The sequence below is a fragment of the Anas platyrhynchos genome, chromosome 3, assembly GCF_047663525.1.
Source record: "Anas platyrhynchos isolate ZD024472 breed Pekin duck chromosome 3, IASCAAS_PekinDuck_T2T, whole genome shotgun sequence".
NCBI classification, from domain to species: Eukaryota; Metazoa; Chordata; class Aves; order Anseriformes; family Anatidae; genus Anas; species Anas platyrhynchos.
Window position 1 is genome coordinate 15,295,581 of NC_092589.1, and position 19,058 is coordinate 15,314,638.

The following is a 19,058-nucleotide window of genomic DNA, read 5'->3' on the forward strand; positions in this document are numbered from 1 at the left end:
GAAAAATATAAATGAAATGAGACTCAGTCTGTCATACTTTGGATTTCGGTCAGAAGTTTCCATGAATCTTTAAATGCGTAATAAAGGGATTGTGTGCTCACCACCACTGATAATCTCCACAGTTGCCTAAGGGTTTGATTATCCATCTTTGAACCTACTGGTGCTTCTCCCCACAACAGCAGCACTTGGAAGGAGAAAAGCCCTCCTGAGCTGGGTTTTAGCTCATCTGCCTGTCTTGCAGCCCTGCAATCCTCAATGTAACCGTTCAGCTCCTGCTATATGTGTCATGGCCTTCTGCACCATAGGATTTCAGCCAGGAGTCCAGACCCTTGGCAGTCCCAGGGATGCTGCTGGGTCTGTGTTAAGATACAGACAAGCAAGTGGTGGTCAGGAGATATAAATGTGCTACATGGACATCTGCATCTCATCTGGGAAATCTCAAAGGTTGCTGTTGTAGACGCTCTGTATGAGTAACTTTAACTTCAAATAGTTAATTGAGTAACGAAAGAAAACTTACTGGTCTGCAAGTATATTTGACAGCTGCAAGGACTTCTAAAAATACTCTTATTACAACAATTTACTCTTGAAATATTTGGCATAGTGTCTGACTTTAATGAAGGTCTGTGCATTTGCACTAGCAGGTCATCTCTGCTTTGTCTCCTTTGTGCCTGGCTCTGCTGACCTGTTCTCTGACATAATTTTGCTTCTGCACATCTTCCTTTGCTGTGCTCAGCATTGCTATGCCTATTTATTGCAAGAAAAATAAATAAATAAATAAATAAATAAACAGCCCACGGGAGTTGCTGGACAGATACACCATGCCTGATTCTCTGGGGTGCTGTGAGCCTCCAGCATTCATAGCTTCCAGTAGGAATTGGGTAGAGCAAGGCAGATATGAGAATCAGACCCACGTCAGATACCCGTGTAACTGGTCTGAGGTCAGCAGTGAAGCATCCTGTGTCACTCCCCAGACAGCCAGCATCTTGCTGCATGAGAGTGGCAAGGTATGACCAAGGCAATAGGATTCCCAAGCATTTGCAGTTTCATAGGACTTTTTTTTTTTTTTTTCCCTTCATCATACTAGTTGTAAGGTAAAATGCAAGGACTCTTCTTCTTCAGTTGCAGAATTTTTGAAGGTAAAAGAAGGTACATCTTTCCTGACCTTCTTCTCCACATTTTCACACATATTATCTTGTACACTGATTAGATGAGTTGCCTTTGGCAAATCCCTCTCTACATCTCAGTGCCCAGGGGCCAAAAAAACAAACAAACAAACAAATGAGAAAGAGAAAGAGAAAGAGAAAGAGAAAGAGAAAGAGAAAGAGAAAGAGAAAGAGAAAGAGAAAGAGAAAGAGAAAGAGAAAGAGAAAGAGAAAGAGAAAGAGAAAGAGAAAGAGAAAGAGAAAGAGAAAGAGAAAGAGAAAGAGAAGAGAAAGAGAAAAATCTTTCCCTGCCTCATATCTTTGTGCCCTGATTTCCCAAAATATCCTTCCTGTGGAGTGAATTATTTTGCCATACACCATGTACATGATGCCATATATCAACAACCAAGTTCCCACTTGGTATAGCAAGAACAGACCATTATTTTGGCTGTAGGTAGCATTAGGGAATGGTGAAAAATATATCGTTTTTTCTTAATTCAGAGAGAGAATGCATGATTCACCAATTTCTTCAGCTGTTTCAAGCACCATCCCAAAGGACCATCTCTGGGCTCCATATTCTTCCAGGGAGATGTAGATTTGCATCTGGCTGTAGCTTTCTTAAAAACTACAATGCAGTTCTGCATGTGGCTAAATTTTGCTCACGTATCTGACCTGACCACTTGCTATTTAGTGCTTAACTCATTGTTGAATCCTCTGTAAATGTTACAAAAATCCAGTAACATTTAATATTATTTTGCAGCCCCTTGGTTAACCCAACACTGCTGGGTTGAGATAAGGCTGAGCTGGTGAATTATTTGGCATTGATTTAGGGATTTAACAGTTGCAGAGTTTAAAATTTGGTTAATAAGGGCACAACCAATGTTGTGTAACAATTTTTTTTATTATTATTATTTTTTAACGGAATGAAATTAAATTCCTTTGAGAAGCAGTAGCATTATTTTTTCAATATGGTTACGTTCTTTAAGCCAACTCCTAATCTGATGAAAAAGGATCATTTGTATTTTCTGAAACCATAAAAACATACTTCCCTCATGCTATGTCCTGAATTCTTTACAAGCTAAGTCTTATATGAGCATTCTAGGATTTCCCCTTGGAAAGTTAAGAAGCTGGTAGTTTCCTGCGCTTAACACCAAAGGACTAGTGTGTGACTAGTGTTTCTTTCCTTGTTTAAAACTGCAAACATATATTGACTGAAAAAAACATATTCTGAACCATAAATGGGAACTTAACAGTCAGCCTACTGTAGGATATCTAACTAATGAACAGGAGATACGTTTGCGATTGGTAAATGTGGATGCCTCCTTCTTAATTTCCTTGAATGTTGATCAGAGTCTTTTTCAGTGCTGCCTTTATACTCCTGTATCAGTCGTCTCCATTCCCTGCCTGTCGGGTTGTAACCCTTGGTAAAATGATTTTATTTAAAGCAATTAAGTATGTGATCCTATGTTTCATACCATTGACAGTCCTATAATCTGAGGAGCTCAGGTTGCGCATGGGGTAACGAAGAACCAGGACCCAGCTTTCTTGGTATAGGCCACAGTTCTTTGGTCACAGCTGTGATCCAAATGCTTTGGGGAATGGGTAACTGCTGCATTTTATTAAAGGCACACAACCAAAATAATAATCGGATAAAAGGATCATTTATTGTCAAACGATTATGGAGCTGCATTATGTGATTTCTTATCTTTTCCTTCAAAATCTCTGCATTTCAAACCAGCTTGCGGTTTTACTCTATGCCATTAACACTTTGGTATTACACAGGAGTATATTTCACATGGTAAATTCTGTGGAATATGGATTATGTTATCAGAAAATAAACACGAATTTCTCAAGTTGGCCTTGGCTCTGCTGGTGGTAATCAGGAAATTGCTTGTCCTTAAGCTACAACAGAGGATTGGATTCTTAAAAAACAAAAAGGGAAAAATGCTTTTAGGGTGATTTCCTTACAACAAAAACATGATAGTCTTAAAGCTCAGTGATAATCTTTGTGAGTCCGTTCCACGTGAAGCAGGGGAGCAACCAGATTCCCAGCTGATGTAAGTCAGCATAGTCCCATTAGCTGGCAAAGCTGGGTCAGCTCGCAGCAGCTGAGGATCCAGCCCTGTGGCTTGGAAGGAATCATCATCTTGCTGTCAAAACCAGGGGAAAGACTATAACGGGATTTTGTGAGGGCAAATAATATTAGAGAGAAAATAAGATGGGCTGGGACCAAAGAGGAAGGCTGTTTCATTTGCCATTCACTGAGACCTTTTTTATTGGAGCGTTCACCAATGCAGGCAAGTCGTCTCCCAGTGCTGCTGAAGGCTGTTAACCTTTTTTTTAGTACAATTTAGTATCTCTCACTACAGTGGAGTTACAGTACACCTTTAATAACAAAACTCCTGAGTTAATCTCCTTTGGAGGTCTGCGTGGCATTACTAGCTATAATCTCACCCTTCCAGGTTATTGTCAATGCACTTATAGACATAAAACCTTCTTTGGGAGAATTAGGTATTTTCTCATTACGCACGCTAATATCTTTTCACTGAATATCACCAAATTTCCATGAAAATCTGTTTGACATTCACTGGGAAGTTGCAAAGTTTACCCAGTTCTTTAAAGAATTGTCTCAAATGAGTTGTCCTCTAGCAACGTCTTTTTTTTTTTTTTTTTCTTTTCTCCAGGAATTATGCAGGTGAGATACTCTCCAATGAACTGATTAAAAGAGAAGGCAGTTCTCCTTTGAAACGGGCAGATGAGGGATATGTGTGGAGAAGGAAATCCTGAAGGAGCTGAGTCCCTGCTGGATGCAGGCCTCAGGCTGCCGGCCTGGAGGAGAGGACAGGGTGCAATTTGGTGACAGTGGCCTAGTGGCGACATCTCAAGTCTGAGACCAAGCCCAAAGCCTGTATTGGATCTGGTCTTTAACCTCTGTGTCTCAGCTCCATCAGGGAAAATAATGCTCCAGGTTTAGCAAAGTCTGCAGGAAAAAGGCCCTCTCTTGCTTTGCCTGTCACGCCAATAGTAAATAACTACATCAGAGAGACCGGAGTGACTACAACGAGAAGAGCAGCATCGCTAGCAGCAGCAGGCTCCTCCTGCTGAGGATGTGACCACTGCTTGCACCACAGATCCCGTACTGCTCTTGTCCCCGTTTGTGACATGGAGGAATTTGTGGGCAGCAGGGCTCTCTCGGCCCTGGGGTACCCGGCCGCCTGTCCCCCAGGCGCTGCCCAGTGCCAGCTACCTCATGCTTCGTCGCGAGGTGGATCAGGGAAATCAGGTCACAGCAGAGATGGGCTGCAGCTTTGCCATCTGCAGAAGAGTTTGAGAGAGTCTGACCCGCAGGGCCAGTGGCAGGCATCCAAGGCACTGGGGGTACTGGAGGCTCTCATCCCTCCTGGGTTACGAAGGACAAGGAGGACTCTGCTAGCAGATGGTGCCTCCAGTGTGGCCTGTGGTGTCTCGCCTGCACCCATCTACATCTGCAGACCTCGGTGTTTGTGCTCCTGAGATATCGTATTGCTGGAATATTCGTATTTATAGAAACCTTGCTCATGCTCATAGCTGAGATGTGATTATATGCCAAGCACTGAAACACCTGAAGTGGAACAAGCTGGTGTTTTGCCATTTCTCATCGTGGCTTGAGCACAGTGGCGGAGGAGGAACAAGGTGGAAGATAGCATTGTTTTTAGGATCATCATGCTTTTTTACAGCTGTGTTGTGGAAGATGGTCTCATCTCTGAGGTGTGGGTGTACAGGACAGACCCTGTCCTCTCCACCTGCTGTAGAGAATTGAGTTGCCCAAGGGCTTGTTGAGATCTTGTGGCCAGGCTGCAAGTTGAACCGAAGCCTCTTGAGTGCTTGAGACAAGTCGCCTCCACCTTTCCTTGCTAACTCACTCACCTGAGGTCCTGTGTGCCATTCGGCTTGGGCGGCTGCCCAACACTGCAGAAATCCCGGACTGATCCGCAATACTCTTGCCAACTAGTTTTGTTGTGGTTTTAATTCATTGGTTTTCATTTCTGCAGAGTTGTTCGATGTGACTTTGCTTGAAGAGGGGCTGAAATTCCTTCACAAGCCCTGCATCGCCTGAGAGGAGGTGTAATTAAGCTGTCTACCTCCTGAAATCATGGTCCACCTTCAAATAATCAGGGAAAGCCACCAGAAGGGTTAAACACTTTATTTAGATGGCTTTGTTTGTTACGTTAGTGCTTTGCTTGTTCTGAGAATTAACAGAAGATAAGCTAAAAGTTCATTTATAAGAGTATTAAAGGATAATTATGATGGAGTAAATGCAGCGGGTCAAAAGGCATTATGATGAACAGAATCATAATATAGAGCTTGGGAAAATAAGCTAAAATGTACAATGCTTAACATCACTGACCAAATGCCATGAAACATGTACATGTTTGGTTTTCTCTCTCCTTTATTTCCAATCTAAATTAAAGTTTCCTCCATCGGCACTCTGCCGCTCGTGTGCGAACATGTAATGATAATCAATTGCAGTAACTTAAATTAAACTTTTGGGCAAGCACAAATATGTGACCTTTTAATATCAACAAAATGATAAAAAAGATTTGGTAGGAAATCTGTTTCAATCAGATTAGAGGAGAAGTGGGTAAAGCTGATTACAAGCCCGCTAAACACAGTATTTGGGCAGTATTTGTTCAGAAACAATAGCGTTAATTCTACTTTAACAAGTATTATCTGAAAAATCAATAATTAATGGGAACCCATTATCAACTTGTAATTTAGCACTCAGATTAAGTTGGGGGAGAAGTGAAAGCGAGTGGGCAACCTGCTTTTACTTGACCTGTCGGCCGATGGATTAGGGGGGTGGCGGCAGGTTTTGTGCTGTGTTAAAGCAGAGGTGGTGGAAATTCATCCATTTGGACCCCTCGCTGCTCAGCTTTGCACAGCCAGGTCACTGCAGCCCAGGGCCTTCAGTGGCACTGTGTCCTGGGACACGTGGGGACCTTGCCCCTGAATCTATGGGGTGCACAGAGCTAACCCACCACAGAAAATGGTGTGGATGGCATGGACAGCTATGGTCTGGGCTGGTCCAAGAGCCCCTGACCACGCTCTCCCCTTGGCTGGCGGGTCTGGTGGTGACATGTGTAAATGCACGTGAACCGCCAGATCTTCACCAGCCTGCTCCTCCTCCCTCCCCCCCGCCGCATCAGCTCTATTTGGAGAAACAACCTGATTTGTCCTCCCCGCTGCCTTTGGACTTAGATGTTGCGTGTGCGGGGGTCCCAAGCGCTGTGCTGTTGGAGTAGGTCATTGCAACAGATGCCAAACAGATAATAGTTTTGCAAAGACAATATACTCGCAGAGGATACAGATGTTCTGATCAAGGATCGACGCACATCTCTCCGGATATCACTGTGTGTTTTCGAGGCTGGAGCTGGCTTTTAGAAGAGGAGCATTGCTGCTTGTGGAATTTTGGGTGGGCAACAGTGAGCCACCATTTCCACCTTGCTGCTGGCCTGCCCGTGTTCTCCTCCTGGTCAGAGGGCTTTCCTTCCCAGCTGGGTCACCTACCTGGTTTGGGGCAGAGCAGGATGAGGCTCATGGGCTGCAGAGATTTGGTGGGATAAGAGATAAAATCCTGGGCTGGTCCCACCAAAGTGCACATCTGAGGGACACCACGATGGCCTGGGTTGGGACAGGGGTTTCTCGACGAGCACGAAGGCGGGATGCTCTCAGCAAGGGGAACAGATTGAAGGCAGATTGTGTGGGTGAAGCAGCACCGTGCTCTGCAGCTAGGGAGTGGCTTCAGAAATGGCATTTAATCATTCAACATTAACACAAGACATCTGTCACCATCCCCGGCAGTGACGGGGCTACACGGCAAAACAATATGTTCTGGCGCTCCTAATCACTGGAAAAACACTACTTTTTGCAGAGAGTTCTTTTAGTGCCCAGCACAAATCCTTCTATTTTATTATAGCAATCCCAGCCAAATCCTCCAATAAATGGAGTTTTTATTAATGTGCAGCTGTTAAATGAGAAAAAAAAAATAAAACTCAGAAATAAAAATGAATCCCTGAATAATCGGGCTGATCCCAGGCAGTAAGAACAAGCAGGCCGACCAAATACTTACAGCTTTTTGGTATTATTTAAAAATACGGTCGGGGCTTTTCTTTCACCCTCTGTTTTATGTACAGGCCTGATTAGATTTTGCTTGGTACGATCAGAGCCACTTCTGTGCTTCTGTGGGTACAGCAAGGAGGATTGAGAGCTGCTGGGAAGAGGCTCACGTCCAGGGAGCTGTCTGATGTTGGTGTGGTGGGTAAAAAATTGGGCAAAAGAAGTGCCAAGATGCAGTCCTGCTGGCAATGAAATGGCCCAAAGGAGAGCGCTGAGTGAGAGGAATTGTAGGAGGCCTGGTGGAGCCTCCATCAGATGTGTCGCGTGTTCCCATCACATCCATCGCATGGCTCCAGCTAGCTGTGACCTCCGGCAGCCTTGTGGGAGCCCACCGAGAGCAAAGCCTCCAACATTAGGGCAAAGCCAGCCTGGGCAGCTCCCCCAGGTGAGCCCTGGCCACCGGGATGCTGCCTGCTACTGGTGGTAGGACCTTGGCCACCTGAGGGTGCTGCTGGGGGAAGGCAAAGCGAGAGGGAAAACTCCCTGAGCAGATAGCACCCTGCCCACGAAATGGCACGACCACCTCCGCTATTCTTTCTGATTAAATTAGAGCCAAAGTAAAGCCCTAATTCTTCTGATTAAAGCTTAGAAGTTAAGCTCTTTGGGCAGGATGTGTGCCTTGCCCTGTGCTCTCCTAAACCACTTTGTCCACTCGGTGACAAGACACTAATAACACTCCCCGATATTTCTCCTCAGACCGGTAGGGTGCCTGGTCCGTAGGGTGTATGACATTCCTGGGGGCATCCCATCACTTCTGTGCAATAAATAAATACCATATAGTGGTATTCATGTGTGGCCTCCCGGCTGTTTTTGGAAGGGCAGAGGTGGGAGGAACCGCTCCAAGCACAGCAGAGATCCAGATCTGCTGGGGTTTGAGCTTTTCCCAGAGGAATTGCCCTGGGAGAGACACCACAGCTTCCAATTTCTGCCTCCAGCATCTTGCACATCTCCCGTCCCTCCTCCTCCTCTGCAGCACGGGCATTGTCCCAGATCAATGCATTTACCCATGTGGAAAAATGTCATTACCACCAGGGCTCAGCTTTTCTTTCCCCTCGAACTGTTCCTGCAGAGCAAAAGGCATCTCCCAGGTTTTCTGCAGCCTCCTCAGCTCCTTCACCTTTGGCTGGCTAAGCACTGCAGGAACAGCAAAGGAAGGGGTGCAGAAGAAACCTGGTGGCCAAGTGTCCCTCCTGCAATGTCGCTGGAGCCATCTGAGGCAGCAAGCAGAAGGGAATGAGAGTGCCTGCTGCCATTTTCAAATTGGGGGAAAATACTTTTTTTTTTTTTTTCACCTTCAAAATCCAGCAAAAAAACAGAGGCTTGCATACAATGACCCCACAAGAGGGATGCTTATTTCTTCCTCTCAATCCTTTTTCTCCTTTTTCCTGGATGGTGACAATACCCATAGTGCAAACCCCTACTTGAGGTGATTAGGTTCATTGTCAGCAACACTCAATCTGTTCATTTTGGACAATACATTCAGTTTTGGCATTGAGGTCCACCTTGATTATGTTGCAGAAATCATATCAAAGAAAAAAAAAAAAAAAAAAAAAAAAGAAACTGGTAGGAAAGCTGGGAAGTCCTTCATGCTCCGTGTCCTTTATTATAGGGAAAACGAAGTTCACACACACAAAATAATGGCTGTGCTTTGCTTGGTGCTCATTTTACAGCTGGATGTGAAAAAGCCCATAGGTGTCTACTCATATGAGAAGGAGGATCCATACATGGGGATTCATTGATGTTATTTTTCTGTTACTCCTATAGGTCCTCCAGCTGGTTTCTTCGGGACAGAGTTATTTTGGTAAAGGCCCGTGCTGCTTGTGTAATGCCTCTCAGCCTTTGGATTCATCTTCAAGCACCAGGACGTTGGGTGGTGATGGCTGGAGGATTTTGTCCTCGGAGACCAGCCAGGTCCCACGTTTTGGCACCTGTTTGCACCCAGGAGAGCGGCTCCAGAACACGGCATTAAAGGGAAGAGTGAGAGTAGCCGCCTGCGTGCGCGGTGTCCCCGTCTTTAATTAGGTTAGCTGCTTTCATGGCAAGTGCTGTCACACGGAGCCGAAAAATCAATACCATATGGCACGGCACTCAGATAGCAAACTTGGAGCTTAATTAAAGGAGAAGGAACCCTGTCAGGTCTCATAGCGCAGCGCCTACAATTAGGCATGGCTGAACTGGTTTGGAAACGCAAGGGACTGGGTGACACCTTCACCCAGATCTGAGCTGGGGTCCCCAACATATTGTGGCAGAATAAAGTGAAATCTGCCTTTCCCTGCCCCCAAGAGAGACATTAGAAACAGTGGAATCACCCTTTCACGTGCTTGGCTGGATTTCAGTATGGCACTCATGGAAAGAGCGGGTGCCTTGGTCGCTGGGTGGATTGAGGTGGCTGGGGGAGAAAGGAGGCTGGGAGGTGGAGAAGAGGGAAAAGCAACCTTCAAGGCAGCAGCAGAGCAGCCGGTTCTCACCAGGACCTCTTCCAGCCAGCCCCCAGGCACTTCTCCATCACTCCCCCGCCTCCTGGGACCAGTGTCCTCCAAACCAACCCAGTTTTTCCAATTTTCTCCTAATATTTAATCTAAACCTGCTCTATTTCAGTTTAAAACCATCCCCATGATGAGCAGCAGGAACGCCTGTGGCACCTGGATGAGATGCCTGCACTAGGGTCCAGCAGGATCTGGCCTCCACCTCTGCCACTGCCCTGAATGGCCACAGACAGGTCCCTCCTGCATGGTTTCACGTGGAGCACAGAGCAGATTTCCCATTGAAAGCTAACTTTCTGAATGAAGAAATTGGCTGAAAATCTTCCAGACAAGACAGATGTTAACAATCTAGGTTCAGTTCAAGATTCACTAAGGTCAGTAAAGCCCTTCCAGTGAGTTTCATTGTCCTTGACCTGAGACCTTCATGGGACCAAACTTTTCTCTGCTCTCTCAAATATAAAAGAAACCTAAAAAGGTGGTGTAATTCTCAGCTTTTTTTCCATTAAAACAAAAAGAAATCTGACTCCATTGCTTGGGAAGTTTCATTTCCAGGGCCTGAACCAGAGTCGGACAATGTATACCCCTCTTTGGGGAGATGCTGATGTAATGAATGTGGCAGCTATTGTGCGTGCTTGGGAGCTTTGCAGCCGCTTCTCTTCTGCTTATATTTTTCTTTTCTTTTCTGCTTTAATGAGTGTTTCTCTAATTGACTTGATGATTTCTGTTTAATTAGCACATTTTGGAGGAATGGTTTGGAGGAAAAAAATAATAAGATAAAGTAATCGGACAAGCACAGTGTGGAGGAATAAGAGCTCCTTTGTGGGGCTAATCGGAGAGGACAGTCCATCGGCTAGTTTGGGGCTCCTCGCGGTCGGATATTCCCAGTCCAGCCCTGCCGTGTGCCCAGGACTCCCAAGCGCCCACACAGACCCAGCTCTGGCAGCCACTTCAATTATCTTTAACGAGCCGTGACGGAGCACCAAGGAGCAACCGGACCTGCCCTGTTTGCCATAACTCATGTTTTGTAGGACGCTGCTCCGAAGGTTGCGGAAACAAGTGCAGTGGGCACGGGTACCACCAAGGGAGAGCATCCCCAACTCTGCTTGCTTGCTGCTTTCTGATCACGCAGTTGTAGGTGTACCACCTGGATGGTCATTTGTTTGCCCTGTGTTTGGCCAGGAATTAATTAGGGGATCGGCTCCAGGCTGCTGTGACAGCTGTCTGCGCGTGGCACTTCCCAGCAGTTTGATTAAATCTGCGGCACTCCAGATGTGAGAGCCCCGTTCCCCGGCACATGGTTTGCTCTTAAACTCTACTTAAACCGTGACTGCTCTTCTGGTTTTTAATCAAAGGCAAATGTCTTAAGACAGAAAGCTGTGCGGAGGAATTAATAGGGATGTCTCTGGGACGTGGAAAGGGACCCCCTCCAGTGCCAAATTAGGGCTGCCGAGGCGCTCGCCCTAAGCCCAGCTTGCTGCACTCCGGCACAGCAGGCGGAGTGCACAGCCAGATGTGGCTCCTGCATCCCTCAAATGCTGCTTTTCACCAACATCAACGCGGGGCAGAAAGGATCCATTCCCTGCAGCACAGCAGCGCTGTGAGCACAGATATCGCCCTTTGTTTAACCTGGCTGTGCCACCTGCCCCCACAGATCCATCACCCCAAAATGGAGACTATTTGGCCATCTCTTTCCCAGCAGGAGGTGGAGGAGGTGGAAGAAAAGCCCTTTTCCTTCTGTCTGAGCTTGCTGAGGCAGAAACCTCCCCCCAGAATCTCCCGCTTGCCAAATTGCTGGTGTTCCCATCCCGTTTACTGGGGCAGGAGATGGATGTGGGGTGCACGGCATGGAGCCAGCAGGGACCGCCTGGCCGAGGCTGCCAGCCCAGGTCCGATGGTGGCTGTGCGCTCCCTGCCCATGGAGCACAGGAGGCTCTTCCACCCCAAGCAGCCACAAACTGTCAGATGGTGCAGACTCTCCTTTATTATTGACCTGATTCATATCTAAACCAGGGAGGTGAAAGCTGCCTTATCCCATTACTAATCCCCTAAACCAGTTCCTTCAGTGCCTCCTCCTTGATTCCCCTTCCTCATCGCTACAGAAGGTGGATCTGTGGTCAGTGGGCATCCTTCTGAGGTTTCCCTTCACATTCCTGCGAAGACAGGTGCCCCTAAACCCCGCTGGCTGCTGGCTTGGGACTCACTTAGCGCACACTGTAATCCCGCAAGGACTTGGCAAGGCTCACCCCGGGGTCTGGAGGGGTCAGCCCTGGGCACCCATCCCACCGGTGCCCTTCTGGTGCCATCCCAAAGTGCTTTAGGGTGTGGGTCCTGGGTGCTGGGGCACCTTTGGGCTCCCGGTCTGGTTGGCACATGCGCCCTGCCCGCTGCGGGGGGAGGAACGGCAGGGAAATTAGAGCAAGAGCGATGTTTGATGTTCTGCTCTTTAAGCGATTAATAATCTTTCGGCGTCGGAGAATCAGCTGAAAATCTTCCCTGGAAAATAATGAGCAGAGAAACATTTACTGATTAGTCTAATCCCAGATAATCCTATCTGATGAGCGTATATCAAGATATCCTTTAACTGATTTATTGTCCACAGGACCGGTGGAGATGCCCCTCGGAGATGCCCCTCGCCACCATGGCCAGGGGACCTGCCACCATCCGTGTCCCCCCCTGCCCTGTCCTGGAGCCATGTGCCCAGAGCGGGCGCATCCCTGGTGCCCCGCGGCCGTATCCAGGCCACCTCGCCGGCATGGGGAGATTTAATCGCTATTTCCATTTCTGCATCTATCGGCTTTCTCTTGGGTTTGAGCTTTTATGTTTCATAAACTGATTAGGAGCAATTATACGTGCTTTATCCCCAAACTTTCCAAATGACTAGGCCATATGCATATTTAAGGCTTCATCATCTCTCCCAACAGCTCAGCCTTAACGTAAACTGCTGAAATCAAGCTGATTCTGGGACAACGTCAAAAATTAGGGTTTTATCCACTAATATCTGCTCGGACAGGAAATTTGTTGTGGGTGGTGGCCGGATTAGGGCTTCTAATTACTGTGGCAGATCCTCCCTGCCTAGCAGTGAAAGTCTCCGCTTCCAGCAAACCTGCAGCAAAAACACTCTGGAGAAGTGAAGGTGCCCGAGGGGACTTTGGGTGACCCGTCCTCAAGCGGGTGGGGGGCAGCCCTGGGTGGGCACACCCCGAGCATCCCTCCATGCGCAGCCCATGGGGACCTTGGTGGCTTCGGGGAACCAATGTCCCCCTTTTCCCACCTCCCGTTGGTGGTGTGAAGCGCGATCACCCGAAGGCACCCCCCCCCGCCAGCCCCCAGCGCCGGCCACGGCAATTATCCTAAATGAAAGTTATTGTTCTGCTAATCCCAGGAACAGCTTGCGAGGGGAGATTTGGGTCTTTCTTTAATAATGCAAAGTTAATGCGGAGTCCCCTTGTAATTATCTTTATCAGAAGGACCCTCGGTTAATCTGGCCGTCCAGCGGGAAGGCCTGGATCAGGCCGCCCGTGTAAGCCGGTTGTAAATCGTTTCCATAAACAGATGAAGGGGAGGGAAAGGGGGGGGAAAGCAAAGAAAGAAATTGCAGCTCAGGTGCAAGGAGCTGGGAGCCAAAAGGAGCCGGGAGGCCAGGCACCTCGAAATGGCCCCGGGCTGAGAGGGGACACCCAGGGGGGACAGTGTGAGGGGGGGACAGCAGCCGGGCGGGACGCCCCGTCCAGGATGTGGGGCTGGAGGGACGAGGAGAGGGGACGTGGGGACAGCACCGAGGGGACCCGAAGGGTGTCGGGGCGGGGAAACGGGAGGGAGAGGAGGGGATGGGGTGGAGAGGAGCGGGAGGGAAGGGATGGGGAGGACCGGGAGGGGATGGGATGGAGAGCACCGGGCTGGAAGGGATGGGGAGGACCAAGGGGAGGGTCCGGAGAGGGGGACCCGAGGGGAGGGACCTGGGGGGGACCCGAGGGAGGGGCTCGGGGCCCGGTGGCCGCTAATCCGTGCCTCGGGATCGCCCCCCCGCCGCCCCGGGGTGTGCCCGGGGCCGGACCCGGCGGCGGCCCCATAAAAGCGGCGTCGGGCGGCGGTGCCCGCTGCGGGGCCGGGCCGGGAGGAGGCGGCGATGCCGGGCCGGGGGGAGCCGTCGGGGGGCCGGGCGGTGGCGGCGGTGCCGGTTCCCGTTGCGGTCCCGGTGGCGGCGGCCCCGAGCCCGGCGGCGATGCGCAGCGCCCTCCCCGAGCGGGCGGCGCGGCCGAGCCAAGGGGGGCTTCGGGCCAAGGGTTTCGCCATCACCGACCTGCTGGGGCTGGAGGCCGAGCTGCAGCCGCCCCCCGGGGCCGCCCCCGGGCCCGCAGGAGGCTACGAGGGCGGTGGGGCGCTGGGTTTGGGTTTGGGGTTGCTGTGTGGCTTGGCCGGGCCGGGAGCCCCCTGCTTGCTGCCCGCCCCCCTGCCGCTGCTCCCGGCTCGAGGACCACGACCGGGTCCCCCCGGGCCACCTCCAGCCCCCCGTCGCCACAAGGAGAGCGTGTCCGGTGAGCTGCTGTCCCCACGGACGTGACACCCGTCCGAGGTGGCCGTGTCCCACCCGCTGTCCCTCTCTGGGCACAGGGAAGGAGGGGAAGGGGCACCCTTGGGTGGCACTGGGGGGGAGCCGCTCATCGTGGGGCCAGGGAAGGGTCTGGATGGGAAGGGTCTGGATGTGACCGTGTCCCCCCTGTCCCCGTGCTGCCACCAGATGAGGACAGCCTGTCCGGGGATGCCAGCGACCTGAAGATGCCGGCCTCGCAGATCAAGAGGAAGAAGAGGCGGCACAGGTAGGGCTCGAGGGCTGGGCTGAGCCCCGCACACCCCACTGCTCTCCCCCAGGTCCCTTAGGAGGGGCGGGTGGCCCCAAAAAAGCAACGAGAAGGGGATCTACAAGAGCTGAAGCAGCAGCAGGGGGAGGATTTCAACCCCAGCGGGGAGGGGGTGATGTTTTCGGGGGGGTCTGGAGCCTGTCCCAGGACGCTGGCTCCTCTCCGCAGGACGGTGTTCACAGCCCACCAGCTGGAGGAGCTGGAAAAGGCTTTCAACGAAGCTCACTACCCCGACGTCTACGCCAGGGAGATGCTGGCGGTGAAGACGGAGCTGCCGGAGGACAGGATACAGGTAGGGCTGCGCGGCACCTGCTGTAGGGCGAGTGGGTGGAGGTGAAGGGAAAGTGGTGGTGCTGAAACCTCTGGGGTGGCTCCTCGGCTTCCCACCCAAGTGGACATGCAGGGATGGGGGGACACAGCGCTGGCCCACGCAGCTGCTGTTCATTGCCAGCTCTTCAGCTCTTTCCTCTGGGGACACAACTCAGGCAGGAGTGATGCACTGGGCCAAAGCTCTCCCCAGCTTGCTCTCGTAGCCTTTGGGGTGGTATTTTAGGGCCTGATCCTGCCCCCTTGTGGAGCAGCTTAAGGACAGGGTAGGAGTTTGGACAGCACTCGGGTTGTATCGATGCCTCCTGAGCCTTTAAACACAGGAAGGGTGTGGGGAGTGGGACCTGAGCACCCTCTGCCATCACCCATCAGTGCGATGTGGACCCCTTCGGGAGACGTCGGTGGCTTCGTGCAGAGCCAGCACAGGGGCTCTGCGGGCACACCAAGGGGCTGCCCTTGGTGACTGGGGCTGGGGGCACCTTCCCGGGTCAGGGCCAGCCTCATGTAACGTGTGCTCCCTCTCCCCCCTTTCCTCTCCTCTCTCGCTGACACCCACGTGTGTGCCCTCCCCAAATCCTCCTCCGTGGCTCTGCCCCGGCCGCCCTCCCCCGTGCCCTGAACCCCGCGCACGCGGCTGCCCCCCTGCCCTGGATGCGCTCCCCCGTGCCCGATTATCCCGAACGCCCACCCGTGGGGCCACCTCCTCCCCACATCCCACCCCCTCCGTGCTCTCCTGGCTGTTACCCCTGAAGGTTTGGTTTCAGAACCGAAGAGCCAAGTGGCGGAAGAGGGAGAAGTGCTGGGGCCGGAGCAGCGTGATGGCCGAGTACGGGCTGTACGGCGCCATGGTGCGGCACTCCATCCCGCTGCCTGAGTCCATCATCAACTCCGCCAAGAGCGGGCTGGTGGGGTCCTGTGCCCCCTGGCTGCTGGGTAAGCATCAGGCCAGAACGGGGCAGGAGCTGCAGGTTTGGGGTTTTCCACTCCTTCCTTGTACCAAACAGCCAGGGAAGGGAAAACCTTTATCCACTGTGTCACTTAGCTGTGTGTTGGTTCACTTTGTGAACAGTCATTGTGGGAGCGGCTGGGGGTCTGGGAAGTCATCACTCCCCTTGCTGAAGACAATGTTAATGTCAGAGCTACCCAGGGGCCCCCAAGGGAGCTCCCAAGAAGGACAGGGCGCTGCTGGAGCAGGTCCAGAGGAGGACCACAAGGATGATCAGAGGGCTGGAGCACTGTGAAGACAGGCTGAGGGTGCTGGGGTTGTTCAGCTTGGAGAAAAGAAGGCTCCAGGAAGACCTGGGGTCTGGGCATGGTGGTAGCTAGCGTGAGTTTTCCTTGGATGTAAGTGAGAGTAGAAGGAAGCAGCAGGAGGGCAGAGCAGCACACTCCCCTCGACTGGGGAGATGATGCTGAGCAGTTCTGGGCAGGAATAAGCAACCGGCACCCTTGGCTTTGCTCTCTCCCCCTTGCCAGGCATGCACAAAAAGTCGATGGAGGTGAGCAGGAAGGCAGAGAGCCAAGAGAAGCTGGCAGATGGCTGGCGAGCGGAGCCGGATGAGGAGGAACTCCAAGGGAAGCAGGCCAGTTCCCAGAGGAGCTCTGACAAACTTAGCCCCACAAAAAACCCTGAGGACACAGCCATTGACCTCTCCAGGACAGCCAAGCACGAGAAGAGGAGCATACCGAGGCAGTGCATCAACGGGGACCCTGCCACGGAGCAGAAGGACAAGGACCACTGAGCTTGGGCTGCCCCGCAGGAGGCCAGACCTCACAGCTTCCTGGGGAGATAAGAATATTTATTAACACACATATATATATATTTTTCTGAAGTCATTGAACTTTGAGATGGTGCAGGAGCTTACAAACACCTCCTCTGAGCACTGCCGCCCCTGCACAGCACCCGTGTGGCAAGTCCCTCTGCTTCAAGCACACAATTCTCCCACCTCAACCAGCAGCGGGGTTTTTAAACATGGTAGGGTCCCTCCTCAAGCTGGTGTAACCTGACAGGCCTGCCAGTTTATACCTCCTGAGGATCCGGCCTGCCAACGCAGCCTTACCACTGGATTTACACTGTGTAGCTTCCCTAACTCACGTCTGGGAGAAAGGGGGAAAGACGTTTTTGTTATGCAACAATTTTGTACACTCTTGAATGTGACCTGCCATGCTATGCATACTAGAACAGACCTTTTTTGAAAAGCAAGCCATAGTACCCTGGAACAATTAAACAGTTTTGTGAACTGACATAAGAAAATATTTTGTAATTATCTGTAAATAGTGTAATGTGAGAGGCGTTTCTTGGTTGTCCTATATTTATGTCCAAAAGCACTTTAGTGATCTGGATTTTGGAATGTGGCTGTCCCCATTTTGTCCATTTATTTATTACGCATCCGTAAGTAAAATTGTGGTGTATCTTTGGTTTTCACGCTCTTCATCGTGATTTCTTTTATTTTACTTTGGCAGGTGTTGTGGTAGTTGCTAGCTTAGAGAAGATCCTGGACAGACCCGTGCCTAAACAGGGTTTGAGCGCTGTGTACTCACACAGGGGAGCAGAGTGAAGCCCTCGTGTGTCTCTCCAGAGCTGAGGCCCAGTTCAGCGGCCTCCACATGCCCAAAGGCGATTGATTTTCACCCAAGATCTGAGCTTATCCAGAAACACCTGCTGCCCTGGAGGGTACAGAGCTGGGCTTCGTGTCCTCATGTCCCATGATTAAACACAAGGAGCTCATTTTGGGCTAGGTGAACCAGTGCTGGAGAAACTGGTAGTGTACCTCAGCCTCCCGAGCAAGTACACGGAGCAGGACAGCTCCGGCAGCCCCATGAGCATCCCCAGCCATGATGGCATGTGCAAGGGTGCTGTGGCCATCCAGCTGTTCAGATTTGGGCTTCAGCCGGTCCTCCTCTCACCGCCGTGCTGAGTTGGCCTGCGTGTGCACTGTGACGGCTATCCTGGAACACCTCCAGCTTTATCTGCTGGCCAAAATCTAACTGAAAATTATCAGAAGGCTTTATTACAATCTGAGTAATCCCAATTTGGAAAGTTTCCTAATGCCGCTCAATGGGAGCGTGGCTGTGTAATGATGCTGTCACCTGTCCCTGTCCCTGCCGCTGAGCCTGGTGGCAGCTCCTCACAGACTTGGTGCTGTGCAGGGGCCTGGGGGGTACGGGGGGAGACGGCTGGCTGGGAAGAGCAGAGCCATCATCTGCAAATATCCCGCCTTCAACCCCCCCTCTACTCAGTCAGGCCTGCTGGGGGGGTGGGAGGAACATATGCATGGTAAATACAAGCTTTGCAGGAAAAAAAAAAATACCCATATGATGGAGTGGGGGGGCACAGTTCAGGAAAGGACCAGCCAGGGCTTACTGCAGCAGCAATTAGGCTCTGTGAGAGCCGAGACTTAGCACATTGCAGGCCTAATCCTGCCTGAGCAGCATCTGCAAACCCTTTATTTGGGCTGTGCCATGCTGGCACTGGATGCCTGCAATCTTTTTTTTTTTTTTTCTTTCTTTTCTGCCCTGCCCATGTGCAGATGGCCTGGCTCTTCACCTCTCACTGGGCTCTCATTTTGTGCTGCAAGGGGTGGTGGTTCGCAGGGAGAACTACGGGCCTGAGGCATGGTTCACAGAGGCATAGGATGGTTTGGGTTAGAAGGGACCTTAAAGATCACCATGTTCCAACCCCACTGACATGGGGTTTGGCTACTATAGGACTCGCATTGAGAAACCTGCTCTGCTGGGGGCTGATGGTCAGCAGCCAGGCCCACCCGTGAGCCTTCTCACCTCAATGCTGACCAAAGGGGATCCCTCAGCCTGCGCTCGTGTGCTGTGTGCCCTGGCCCCTCAACCCCACAAATGCCCTGGGCTGGGCCCGCACTACACACAGCAGTGCCTTTCCTGTACTGGGGAGACCACAAGGTGTCTCTCTGATTTCCCCCCTTGCTCTCACCACTAGTGTCAAGGAGGTGAGAGCACTCAGCACTTACCACTCACCACTTCCGTGGCTTCTTGCTTCTTTGTTTGGTGGAAGAGCTCTCCCCTCTGCTTGGGAGGCTCCAAAACGAAAACGAAAACTAAAACGAAAATGAAAACCG

At 51.1% G+C, this 19,058-nt stretch overlaps 1 protein-coding gene across 1 annotated transcript; it reads left to right on the forward strand.

Annotated features, from left to right (window-relative positions):
• Positions 1–13,907: 13,907 nt before the first annotated feature.
• Positions 13,908–17,531, forward strand: VSX1 (visual system homeobox 1). The gene is made up of 5 exons (XM_072035111.1): positions 13,908–14,316; positions 14,520–14,598; positions 14,809–14,932; positions 15,732–15,900; positions 16,444–17,531. Exons 1-5 carry the CDS (start codon positions 13,908–13,910, stop codon positions 16,707–16,709), a joined length of 1,047 nt encoding a protein of 348 aa, XP_071891212.1. The 3' UTR covers positions 16,710–17,531.
• Positions 17,532–19,058: the final 1,527 nt, after the last annotated feature.

What these genes read in the sequence shown, in the direction of transcription:
- VSX1 (XM_072035111.1), top strand. Translation starts at nt 13,908, where the DNA reads ATGCCGGGCCGGGGGGAGCCGTCGGGGGGCCGGGCGGTGGCGGCGGTG. An exon ending in AGGAAGAAGAGGCGGCACAG is followed by an intron (nt 14,599 to 14,808) that starts GTAGGGCTCGAG and finishes TCCTCTCCGCAG; the next exon opens with GACGGTGTTCACAGCCCACC. An exon ending in CTGTGCCCCCTGGCTGCTGG is followed by an intron (nt 15,901 to 16,443) that starts GTAAGCATCAGG and finishes CCCCCTTGCCAG; the next exon opens with GCATGCACAAAAAGTCGATG.